Consider the following 13,428-nt stretch of genomic DNA (forward strand, 5'->3'; position numbering starts at 1 on the left):
CATGAGAGCAGAGACTATCTTGTTTATGGTGGAACCCGCAGTGGGCAGATCAGTGCCGAGTACGTGTTAGGCACTCCATAAACATTTGTGGAGCAGACAAATGAATGCATGAATGAATGGGGAAGGGAGCCTCATCAAAGTACCACATTTTATAATCATTGCTTTTCACTGAATGTGCTTTGTAAGTGTTTTCCATCTGGCTTCTTTTTCTTCAGACTGATTCAGAACCCAATCATGATCCTTTTTTCAAACACTGTTTTCTAGGATAGGTTCAGATTATTGCTCAGTAGACAGAGTAGTGTTACTGAAACCAATCAGCATTGAGCCAGGCAGCAGAGAAAAGAGAGAACTAATCACTCTAACTTTGGCCAGCAGCCGTGAAAACATGCTACCCTTCATACAGAGGTCAGCAGGATTAATGGGCTGGACAGCGTGTTATGAAGACTGTCAACTGAGGATAAGGAAGAAATGAAGTGAAGAAAGACACGCAATGGATATGGCTACTTTTTTTTTTCTTTTACTGTGAACATTAGCATTAAATTGGTTACCGTACACATCCAAAGGCCCAGCATCTTGGAAATATCATGAAATGGCACACCTTGTACCAGAGTCTCACAAGAATAAAATAGACAATGCTACATCAAGTGGTTAAAAATACACAAAAAAGTAGTTTTAACAGTCTATAAATTTTTATACTTAAAATCATGATTGAGTTGAAATAAAAAAAGTGCATTTCAATTGCTAAAAAAATAATATTGGTATAGTTAACACGAGGCGGGGGGGGATCAGTACATTGAGGGATCTGACAGGATGCTGGAATACAGAGGACTCCGGGAAGCTGGGCACGTTTGGAGACGTGGGAGGGAAGCTTGGTTCCCCCTCACCAGGGTTCCCTGGGGCCGAGCAGCTCTCCCTCCCCAGGGTCTTTCCCATCTTATGAGATCCTGTCCCATTACCTGTCACCTCCCCAACTGAAGACTCCTCTAAACTTCTTTGCAGCATGAGAGGTACCTGCCCTACATGAGTCCAACTTGACCTTCAACTGCATCCTCACAGAGGTAGGAGAGGGACTCTGCCCTCTTCTGGACTTGACACAAGTACCCCAGCCACATGGCCTTAATCCTTATGACCTAGCAGGCAGAACAGGGACCAAGCAGCTTCTGTTTCGTCAAACTCCTTTGGACAAATGTTCAACATTCAACAACAAGCTCTGTAAACCTAACGCTGAACAACTCCTGGCAAGCCAACTGGATTTTTTCTTTAAGAAATGAGGAAAAGTGCAAGTGATTTCAGTACTGTCAGGGAAAACAAAAAATAAAGACAAACAAGTCACACCTGGCCCCGTTACCTAAACCAATCACAGCTTCAGTTCTCTTTTTCATCAAATGGAGTTACAAGCAGATGCCTCTGTCTACCTATAGTGCTCAGGGTCAGATTTGGCTGGGGAAGAAGGGCCAGGCAGACACCCGTTTGGAAGGCCATTTCAGGTGCAAACACCTCCCACTTCTACAGGCTAAATAGTTAGGGTCTGGGGTTTCCTCTTGGTTGATAACTGACCTGCGTCTTGTGAGGAAGACGCCGCTATAAGCACAAACAAACCGTGTGATCAGAGAGCTGACGAGGATTAGGAGCCTGAAGACAAATAATTGACACAGAGGGGACTTGAGCTGAACTCTAACTGGGCGGAGTGGAAGCCGTAGCAGACCTCCCCCAGGTCAGGATGCAGAGCTGACCCCGATGACGTGCTCCCTGCTATAACAGACATGTGCTCGGAGCAGAGAAGGTAAGAAGCATTTCCTCATTCGTACTCTAGTTATCCCTGCCGCTCTTCTTCTTCTTAGAGGCGTGATGGCCCTGCACTGGTGGTGGGATTTGGGAGGCAGTAGTAAGGAGGGTGGCCTTCCTGCTTTGCATTTAGCACAGGACAGATCCCTCTCAAGGGAAAGTTCTGGCTTTCGATTCAGATGCCTGACCCACAACGACACCTGACCCACACATCAACCTTTGTTTCCATAAGGCTGAGCACTTAGTAATATGGGGAAATGTCTTGAAAACCAAGATCTGAAAACAAATATTGAGTCAAGAAAGGATATTCTGTAAGAGACTTTAAAGTGGGACGTTGCTTTAGAAGGTGAGAATAAAGAAGCTGAAGTATTTTGTTGCTCCCTTGTGGACAAAGCCAGTACTGCTGGTGGAGCAGAATCAAACTGCCCGTGTCAAGAAAAGAGGAAAAGGCATACTCAAACTTGCATAAGATTTAGAATTCATCTGAGGCTGCATATGTATGGTTGGGGATACAACTCTAGCAGGAGACACCAAAATTATGCCACATAGTTTCTTTCTTTTCACTTTTGGAAAAAGTCTCAGGAGTTGAATGATCAAGCATAGAAAAGGTATTTCTAGGTCAAGTTAGAGATTCTAAGAGAGTCAAGTATTTCCCCATGAGCTTTCAAATGCAGTTAAACATAGCCTCAAGTCCTATGCAGAAAGTGAGTTGGAGTCTCTGGCCTTGCAATCACAGTGTCCCTTTCCACCCGTAAAAGGCAGCTAAGAAGGAAGCTGTGTTTGTCAAGGGAGCTGGATATTTAGAAACAATGGGACTCTTTGGCGCATCCACTACAGAGACAGGCTCTTTGGTTGACCAAACCCAACAACACAAGTACCAGACTTCCTTCCAAGTTTGGAAGGAAAATTCAGCTCCTACCCCTTCTTGCCCTGTCCCCCAAATCATTTTCAAGTAATTTGTAACATCCCGGATCTCATCAGGGAAGCTCAGATAGTGTGAAACTAGAAAGTGGAGGTGACACTTCTCCGGGGCAAAGATCCTTAGCTACCTGTGCCAAATGTCTCACACAGACATGGACATGAAACAAGTCAAGTCTGTCTCAGGGATGTGGCTCCTCCGTGTGAGCCCCCCATCGCTGCCACTGCTGTACTACCTGAGAGTCCCAGGAGAAAAGCCAGATATACAGAGTGGTTGCTTTCAGTAGAAAGTTACTACATAAAAGAGGCAAACTTCTAGGTCAATAATGGGGACTACCAAGGCATAGCAAAGTAAAAAGATTTAAAACAACAAGAAACTTTTGTTACTTATTTCTGTAGAAATCAACTTTTTGCATTTCGGAAACTAGTATTCCCATTCAAAATAGCCATTGAAATCTTCAAATGTCTAGAACATATTCATTACCAAACATAAGCATTCTCACAATTTTGCACTACCCCATCAATAACATACTGTCACCAGATAAAAAGCAGTAAGAATTTATAAACAGCTGCCTTCTTAGACTCCCACTTCATGTGGATATTAGTTAGTCTTGAAAACCTGAGTATTAGAATTATTAACTTTAAGGAAAGAGACATGACATTTCAAGTCAGAAAGGAAAGATTTTGACTAAGGCCAATATACTCAACTTAACAGCCTTCTTTTACTTAAAAAAAAAAAGCAATCTAATTTCCTTATTTGAAAGAATTGAATTTGTTTTCAGTTTCGGAGGAGAACTGAAAGGGAGCAAGAGACCTGTACACAGCACAAACTACAGTGTTGACCGTGAAAGGTGAGCCAATGACTAAAAATGTTTTTATCAATAAGGTGCTCATATCACATGGAGAATACAAAGAAACCTCCTTCTTATTACGTCCTTCATATATTACGTATCAACAATATTTTAAAAATTAATTAGATGAGAACAGTAGAAGAGAAAGTAACTGGAAGTTTTTGAGGGATAGGATAAGAGGCAGATCAAAAATCAGTAAGGGACTTCTGATAAACCCAGAGAGCAATTTGAAATTAGACTAAAATAAAATTATGAGTACAACCTTGCAAAATGTTTCTAGAAGAGAGCGAGCACATAGAAAGAGGGCATAGCAACAGCAGCATTCATGATCCCTTACTCAGAAAGGGGAGGCATTCAGGAAGACTAAGATGAGAAAAAGATGTTCAGAAGAGATACTTAATGACCTTTAATTTGAAAGGAACATCTAGTTTCTGGTGAAAAACACATGAGGAGTAAGATAAGGATAAAATATTTCATCATTAGAGATGTAATACATGGAGAAACAAGATATAAATAAAAGTTTAAAGTGTAATCTAAATGGGGGAACAAAACAGAAATGTATAAAAAATTCACACCCAAGGTTTCAGCAAGCTGGTAGAGACAAATCAACTGGAATATAGGTGCGTTCCAATAGTCGTGGAGGATGAAATATTCAGAGGTAGGATTCAGATCAGGAAAAGAATGTTCCAGGATGCTGGCTTTTTGAAGGCACTCGAGAACAGAGTGAGAGGGACTGAAGTGGCAGTGAGAGAGATCAGAGAGATGGACACTCACTAATCTGTCGTAAGAAGATTGAAAACAACTCCAGGAGCACTGTGACAATACATATATTACCAAGTTATACACAGAGTATAACAAGGTTGAAATCCACTTTGTAAGTAGTTTCTGACAATAGTATAGCTTCTACTTAGGGGATAAGGAAGAGAAGTTTGTTTTCTGGATATGCAATTCTGCAAATGATAAATGGTATACTATCTAATTCTTTAAACAAAAGTACTGAGTTACAGCTTCAAAGCTGGGACAATCAAGGAGTGTGATTTTCCTTTGAATACTGCAAAACCTATCCTCTAAGACAAAAAGATCTGATCACAAAGTCTATAAAAAGTCCAGAGAGTATAAAAGTACAGAACTATGAAAGTAGATATCTTGATGGCAACTTTTATGGCTTCCATAGAAAGTCTAGAGAGGATCTCTGGTTTGCTTTATCGAGGTAGTGTCCAGGGTTGGAAGGTCATTGTTATTTGTCACAAATGCTACAGATGACAGAAGCAGGTTAGCTAGGGTGTTGCTAGTACATAATAATGCCAGTATCTCTTAATGGCTGACCTTTCATTCCTGAAAAAAAAGAAAGAAAGAAAGATCTTTTGGGAAATTTCCTATCTTGGTTCAGGCAAAGGAAAATTAAAACCCAATATTTACTTGCTCAATTTTAATAGTCTGAAGAAATCCAAGTGAGTTGATTTTTGTAATGGGACATAGTTCATAAAATTCCTAAATGTAATTTATCCCTTTTTCATCAAATACTTCCCATACCATCTGGAATAGCATCAAAATGTTCATCATGTTGGTCAGCAACATAATAATAAAAGTCGTCTCTTCTATACAGTAGCTCAAACAGAAAGGTTTCTCTAACTTTAGTTTCTCTCTCTTTTTTCAGACATTAAAATCCCACCCACCATTCTGTATTTCACTAACTGAAATCTTTAAGATGTGGTAAATACACACACAGACACACACATATATATATACACACACATCTGCAATGAATTTCTGTTTCTGCTTGATTTTCTTAAAATTTCCAGTGAAATAAAAATTAAACTAAACAAGCCATTCAACAAACATAAAAACTGAAAGAAAAAAAAAGTCAAGAAATAGAAAATAAAAAGTTTACAAGCATCTCTTCAGAGTATTTTGCCTTTAGAATACAAGGGACAATCAACCACACATATAGAGTGTATATAGGGAACATTCTAACCACAATGAAAATGTTCTTCCAATCAATGTTGGTTTAAGAAAGATGGTATGACTATGGTAATGTCCATGTTGTCGTTAATTTAGAACAGAAAATGTAAATGGTAGACTGTAAAAGTATACGTAACTGATTTGTAAAGGCTACTGTGAACTATGTAGCGAAGTTTTATGTGGAGACTTCCCTGCCTGCTAAAAATAGGAATCAAATCACAAATATGCATGGAAAGGAAGCCACATGCTTTAAACTGCTCATCTTATTTTCTTCATTCAAATGGAAAAAATCTAACTCTGTATAAGCCTGCCCCTCTCAATTTGAGAAAGCAACAAGCAGCCTTTCATTAAGGATAAGGAAGAGTTTATATTTGAATGACAAATCTACGTGAAAGAATAGAAAAATGTAAAAAGTAAATTAAAAAGCAATTTATCAATTCAAGTTGGGAATTTCTAAGTAAGTCTTAATTCTAGCAATGGTACAAGCCTTTGAAGACAGTAAAATTGAAGTCATGAAAAACAGCCTCAATTTGATATCTATATTAATGCTGAAATGTGGCCTTTGTTGTCTTTAAAATTTAAGTACAGATAAGGGCTGAGAACTCAATTCCTCCAGAGTTCTTTTTTTCATAAACAGATAACAAATAGGTAATAATGTCTGAAGAAGTCACAGGGTGCTGTACTATAGGTGGGAGGGAACACACCACACAACACAACTTTTATCTTAGTAAAGGATCCCAATCAAATTTTTAACCCTGAGTTTGAGTCTTAAGCGTGTTAAACCTGATGCACATAAATGTTTAAGGCTTCATCCTGCAGTTCTTCTATTCAGAAACACTGTTACGAATATTCTCAATGCATTTCATTAGGTATATGTAATCTGACACTGATGAACAGCCAATATGCTCCGAGCAGTTTTCCTGAAGACCACAAACCCCAAATCAGGGAAGATATACTTAACTAGGGGAAAAATTTAAGTTTCCAGGTTGTTCCATAATACATTTCACTAAGAACTGTGTGAAAACAATGCTGATTTTTTAAAAAAAGATAATCTTTTTTTTTTGGCTTCCATTAAGGGTGGTAGTGATTCTTCTGCTTAGTATTGGTTTTCCTACATAGCAGATATTTTCTTATGGCTATATTCACTTGAATGAAAAAAGAAATATGACTACCTGAATTTTCCAGTGTGTAGTTTATAGTACACCTCATAAAATGGTTGAGTCTGTAAGTCTCCAGTTAGAATTCAGAACTGCAGCCCAATACTGTAAATTTATTTAGAATAAAATAAGGTATAACCAATTAATTAAGCTCAATTTACATCTTAAAAATCATTTTAATATTATAAGCTTGGGCATGAAAAAATGGTATGTCCACACAAAGGTGTATACCCACAAACTTGTCATGGAATGGAAATTGTGGAAGTAAGGGGAGGCAGCCACTAAAGATAGAGCAGTCATAAATAAAGAATTAGCTTTTCTTATTGGTTTGGGTACTTGAGTGTTCAAAGAATGTATACAAACATTTAAAACAGCATTCTTTAGAAGTTACATCCAAAAATATGGAGAAAAGTATGATACTGAAGGTACTTTCTTGCCTCACTTCCAAATTTTGCTATGCTCACTATAGAAGACAAAGGCGATAATCAGAAAGAAAAAATTTGGAAGTATTAAACCAAAAAGCTAGCAGAGAATGCAGTATTTTAAAAATAGGGACTTAACCTCAATGGAGAGTTCCAGTTTTTCCTACCACAGTTTTTCCGAGCTAATAAGCCAGAAAAGTGCTGCAAATATTTCTGCACACTTAATATTAAAAATAAAAAATAAATAAAAGTCAGGGTTCCGAGTCACGCAAAGATTTAAAAGCCCGAGGAAAGAAAAATGAAGAAATTTCAAGATTAAAAAAACTGAGGAAGGAAGAGAGAGAGAAAGTAGACTTTGCACTGGAACTCAGTTCATTGACATGAAAAATTACAAAACTTTTAGCTATACTGAGTCTGGATAAATGTGATCAGTTAAAAATAATCTGTTAGCCCTTCTTCTCAACCTTTCCTATAATGAACCCCCGATTGACCATGCTCTTTATAAGTTACCCAAACGCTTCCAAACCTGCCCCAAATTAGAGACTGGCTCTTCTTATCACCAAGAAGACTGCTACCAGGTAATTACTTGCAGAGGACAGGGCAGCAAAATGTCACTTTCTTTCCCTCACTGCAATTTTAACTGTGTTGAACAGCTTGAAGTTGTGACTATATCCACTGATACAAGAGACATTTTAAAAGTCGTAACCCATTTGTGTTCTTATCCAAATTTCTCAGCCACTATCAGCAACATCATGTTTTGATTTTAATGTACTATTTTATCTTTCCACAACAATTCTAGAAAAACAAAGCAACCTCAAAATGAGCAGTGTGGCAGGAGACTTCAATCTGTCATCCCACCAAGGTTGAATCTGAACACAGTTCTGAGGGAAGTGAGACGTGACTGAGCTGAAACAGCCTCCCCAACTTCCTCCTCTTGATGGTGTACAGCTTGACTCAGATTTTCAAAACAGGCCAGCTTCAGGTGATTTCCCTGGAAAAGGCTCAACCCCCTGCAAATCATTCCATTTAACACACTAACTGAACCAAACAGAACATGGAGGACAGAGCATGTCCATAAGCCTAACAGACCCCCCAAGTGTTAAGCAGAGATTAAAAAACTACCAAGGACTTACGTCAAGTTCTGAAAGCAAAACCTCATTTTTTGCAGTAACTTGGTCTGGAGACCCTCTGAGATACATCTACTTTCTGAAGCACCTTTGAGTTGTACGGATGTAAGAATAACTTTGAACTATAGAAGTTATATGCATCTTTAAGAATCACATTTTGATGATTATAAAAATTTTTTCTATTTTACAACATAGGTCCAGCTACACTGAAAAAATTACACCGCTTATTGAAATACATTTCATTTTAGAAACAGACTACTAAAGAAGTCTATACAAAAACTCTAAAATAATTTCTGTAGTAAAATAAAGAGTGCATTAGGAGAGCTACACAAAGAAGAAAATTTCTGTCTTTCTCTATAATGCTTGATATACTGTGAAACACAGCTAGCTCAACTCTGAAGCCAGCACCAAAAGCTGAAAATAATTTGTTACGATACACAGTGATACAATTAATGCTCTGGATTAATCTCACAGCCTTCCCGATTAGTACAAAGGAAACCAGGCCTGTCCCCTCTTTGAGGAGAAGTCCAGGATATAAAAGCAAGCATACCTCATCAGCTGATATGAAATTATAAAATTCCACAAGTCTGAGTATTTGAAATTTATAAAAGTCACCAGAAAATGCAAGCAAATTGGGCTTTACTTCGGTGGTTCCCTGGTTTAGATGACAGTTCCCTCTGTGAGCTCACGGTCTTCTCGTTCACTCCCTCGGATGTGCTGATTCACCAAGACAATGACAAAGCTCCTGGTGGAGGCTGAGAGTCTGACAGCTACAGAAATGCTCACCAACCCCCTCTCTGCAAGCTCACACCGGGGCACGTGACTCGTGGAGAACACACTTAAGGAGATGGATGTTAGTGATGCTGTGCTGCACTGCTCTTCTCTGCCAGGTGCCGCAGAAACGTGTCCTCACCCTGGCCTCTGTTATTTAAAGGCTCACTCTTAAAGAGAGCTGGAGGCGGGGGGAGGTGAGGGACGGGGGGAATGGGCAGGTGGTGTGGGTGGTGAGGGTGAGCGTGGATGTGAAGGTGTGAGAAGGGGTGCGGGATGGGCCGGGGGGGCAGAGTGCCGACAGGGTTCACACTGACGGGAGGGGCGGGGGTCGTGGGGGTGTTCACCGCAGAAGGAACTGGGGTGGCTGGGGAGGTTGTGAGTGGGATCTGGACAGCAGGCGGCACGTTCACGGGGCTGGTCACCCGGAAGCACTTCTCCTTGTGGGCCTTAAGCATGTTGGAGAAGCGGAACCGCTGGCCGCACACGTCACACGGGTAGGGCTTCTCGCCTGTGTGAGTCCTACGGTGCCTCTTCATGTTGGGGCGGCTGGTGAAGCTTTTGCCACAGATTTCACAGATAAAGGGTTTCTCTCCTGAGATGAACACAGACACAAAGACATGATTAACACTAGGCGGTAAGTATGTGCTCCAGCTACCCCTCACATTAAATGAGGAGGTTCCCACTCCTCTCCCTTACTGCATGTTATATTCTAATAGTCATAAGAGAGTCCCCCGAAGTTGGGACTTCACAAAAAACAGCAGACACAACTAAAACTTACATACAACCTACCACTGGGGCTTGGTTAAAAGATTTAAAAAAAAAAAAAAAAGACATCTACAAAAGTGAGCTTCCATATCCTACAGGAAGAAGTGGTCAGATGGCTTTCCTGTGCTCACGGGGACCAAGCCCACAGAGGAATCTCTGCTTTTAAGCTAGGCAGGCTGATCTGTGAGCAATTTCTGACATTCCAACCCAAAGTAGAATTTTGCTGAAAATGTCCCATGGAGTAAATAAGTCTCCTTATGTCTACTCGTACCCAATCCATAGCACGTGGCTTACCTTCTGGAATTTGGGGAAATATTGGACTGACTCACCCTACAACAGGGCTTTCACAATGCGGTGTTTCTCTGTAGGCAGTTCTCTACCACATGGGACTGTCTGCACGTCTGAAGAGCACTCAGAGGCCTGGTTCCAGGCTACTAAATGCCCCCAAGACATTCTGACCATCAAAAATGTCCCCATACCATTTCCAAATGCCCATGGGTGTGGGGAGGGTTGAAAGGCAGGCTACCGTTCCTGGTGGAGAACCTTTGGGACAGGGACTCAAAAAGGAAACAAAACCCCGTAATTCTAAGTGCGCCTGGGGAGGAACTTGGGTTTGGGTTCTAAGGGATTAATTTTTAAGCTTTCCTTTGAATTTACTGCATAGCGGACTTACTGCTTATTCTATGCGTTTCCCTGCCCCTCTCCCTCCCTACTGTTTGGGAGAAACAAAATGATGTTTGAGCATATATGTCTGTGATCACTTCATCCAGGATGCTGTGGTACAGTGTGAAGTACCTGTACACACGTGCATCAGTGACCATGTGCTTGTTCATCAATGCTTAGTGTATGGAGCTTCTGTCTTTACTGCAGCTCCTGCTACAAGAGTTTGCTTTCACTTCAATCATTGCTCCCTTTCTTTCTAATAGATGTCCTTATTCTACTCAGTATAAATAAAAGCTACTGCATATTGTTCTAATATGCAGTATTACTTACTTACTGTGTTCTAAGATCTCATTAACCTTTGGTGATCCTGACAACCTTATGAGGGATGTATGTTGTTATCCCTATTTTACTGATGAGGAAATTAAGAAACTTGCTAAAGGTTCTATGGCTAGTGGAGAGGCAGGATTTAAAATTCTGCAGAATGGCTCCAGACACAAAAAGCACAGCACTTTACACCCCAATGCGTTGTGCCTTCCTGCACACACAAAGGAATGTTGTTTTCTTACTGTTTTCCTCCACTTCAAGACTTCTAACCCTTTGGCAAACACCTCTTTATCCATATTGCAGTCTTTACTTCTTCTGTCTGCCTTTGAAAACGGACATCTCCTGGTGCCCTCCTTCCATGGAAGCCAGAATTGTCCTCACTTCCTGAAGACTGAATTGAACCGTCAGGACAGACCAGTTTTCTCCACTGTTACCAGTACTATCTGCTGACTTAGAATATTTCTTTTATCTTCCTACCTTTCATTATTCAATCACTGCCACTCTTCACTGTGATTCACATTCATCTTTCTAGATAAATTCTGTACCCATTTGCTTTCCTTCTTTTTTTTTTTTTTGCTTTCCTTCTTTTTAATCCATTTCCTCCAATTAAAAACTTAAAATTCTATGTTAAATGGAATCGAAATTGTGGTATAATTATCTAATGGAGAATGTCATTAAAAACAATATTTTAAAAAGTATAGAAATGTAATTATTAACATGAAAATCTATAATCTATTATCTGTAGTCTATTAAGTAAAACAAGCAAGTTATGAAAATATGTGCATGTGTTATCAAAATGCATACAGGAAAATATGGAAAAACACAACAAATGTTACAAGTGATTATCTTTAGATAATGGGTTGTTTTATTCTCTTTTTTATGCCTATATGTACTTCCTGTTTTCTAAGATAAACATGATTCATTTGTATAATAAAATGTTTTAAGAGCACACCTATTTGATAACCTATTAATCCCCTTGACCCTTTCCTCCTTGACTCTCCAGAGTTAATATTCTTCATTCCTAACAGCCATATGGAACCAGAGCCAAAGGATCTAATCTTTGATTATTAATCTAATACAGGCAAACACTCTCCATTTCACTGATCACTTCATTGGTTCACTATACATGTTACTCACTGAAAGTTTATTAAATATATGGACATGTAACTTTCTGTTACGTGTTCAAACCTGGGTCCAATACCGGATCTCTCTAATCATCTCTCATTTGTAGTCTTCCAGGCTATAATGATTTGCCACAGATAGATCAAAAACTATTAGAATTGGTCTACCACAAATCCATGTAGTCAAATTTAAATGAGTCCTTTTTACTACTTTCTAATCTTTTATCCATTTCTTGAGGTCCTACCAAATTTTCCACATTTGCCGTTCGAGACATAAACCCACAATCTCATGTAACTCTAACTCTCATTATTTATTAGACCCCATCTTTTAACTGTGCTAATGACTGATGATAAAGTTTCCCTGAAACCTCAAGGCAAGATTACAATGAGGCTGAAACAAGGAAAAATAAAAATATAATATTTGAAATCAACCACCTGTACAATGTCCTATTTTAAGGAAATGCTAGTAAATGGGTGGCTGGAGGAGGTACTAACATCTAAGTCCATCAAGGTAACTAGAAACACATATATCAATACATCTTATGATGTGACCTAACTGTTACATACAGATAAAGCTAACCTAATTGTAAGAAATAGTATTATAGTGAATCTGAAGAACACACAATATAAATGAAGAGAGAATCTGCAGGGAAGATAAAAAAGAGCAACAATTTGGCTAGTTAGCTGTCTTCTGCATTGTTCAAAGGAAAAAGTGATCTGGCCAATAAACATAACCACTCTAGTCTGCTTAAGAATATCCATGAGCAGCATCAGAAATCTGTATATCTATATATCTGGCCTACCATAAGATTACAATCCTTCATCTGGATTACTGCAACAGCCATCTGACTGGTTTCACCTTATCTATTCTTGCTCCCCACTCTCCAATCCACTCTTCACACTGTGTAGCCAGAGTGAACTTTCAGACAGTTTTGTCACACTCTGCTTAAAACCATTTAAGGACTTCCAACTGTCCTTAGAACAAAGCTCAAATTTTTCTACAGGGCTTATCCTGTGATCCAATACTTGCTTATTGCTCTCAGGTATCATGTCTTACCATATTCCCTGTCTCCTCTCCTGCCCTAATTCATCAAATTCTAGCCAATTTCATTTAGTTATATTTACTATGCTCTCATCACCAAACCACTGTTAGGCCTTGCTTGTCTATCACCCTAACCTGACAATAAGGTCTGTGAACCTAGGGACTATTTTAGCCTTGTTCACTACAGTAACCCCATTGAGTAGATTCTTAACATCAATAAATAAATATTAGTTAATTCTAAGACATGCATTCCCCTCCCATACTGACATCTGTGAAACTGATATATACCATAACAATCGATGGCATTTCATTCTTTAATTTGTAGCATTTTCTTAGTGATATATAAACTTAGCTTTGTCATGGAACTGATGACTTCTTGAATTCAGTGAAGGTTGGGACTCACCATTAAGATCATTCGATTACCTTCCTTGCCTATACTTTCCTGTCCCTGACAATCTTGTGATTATAATTTAGCAACTAATATAAATTTTACTTTAGGCAAAGAATATTCTGACCA

At 39.2% G+C, this 13,428-nt stretch overlaps 1 protein-coding gene across 4 annotated transcripts in view; it reads right to left on the reverse strand.

Annotated features, from left to right (window-relative positions):
* Positions 1-495: 495 nt before the first annotated feature.
* ZNF652 (zinc finger protein 652) overlaps positions 496-13,428 on the reverse strand; it is a 63,706-nt gene continuing 50,773 nt past the window's right edge. For all 4 annotated transcript variants that reach the window (XM_043470798.1, XM_043470825.1, XM_043470815.1 and 1 more), the window contains one exon: positions 496-9,588. In XM_043470798.1, coding sequence (XP_043326733.1) covers positions 9,077-9,588 — 512 coding nt within the window. In that variant the 3' untranslated portion in view covers positions 496-9,076. The remainder of the gene's footprint in view (positions 9,589-13,428) is intronic.

This window comes from Cervus canadensis, chromosome 1, assembly GCF_019320065.1.
Source record: "Cervus canadensis isolate Bull #8, Minnesota chromosome 1, ASM1932006v1, whole genome shotgun sequence".
Lineage (NCBI taxonomy): Eukaryota > Metazoa > Chordata > Mammalia > Artiodactyla > Cervidae > Cervus > Cervus canadensis.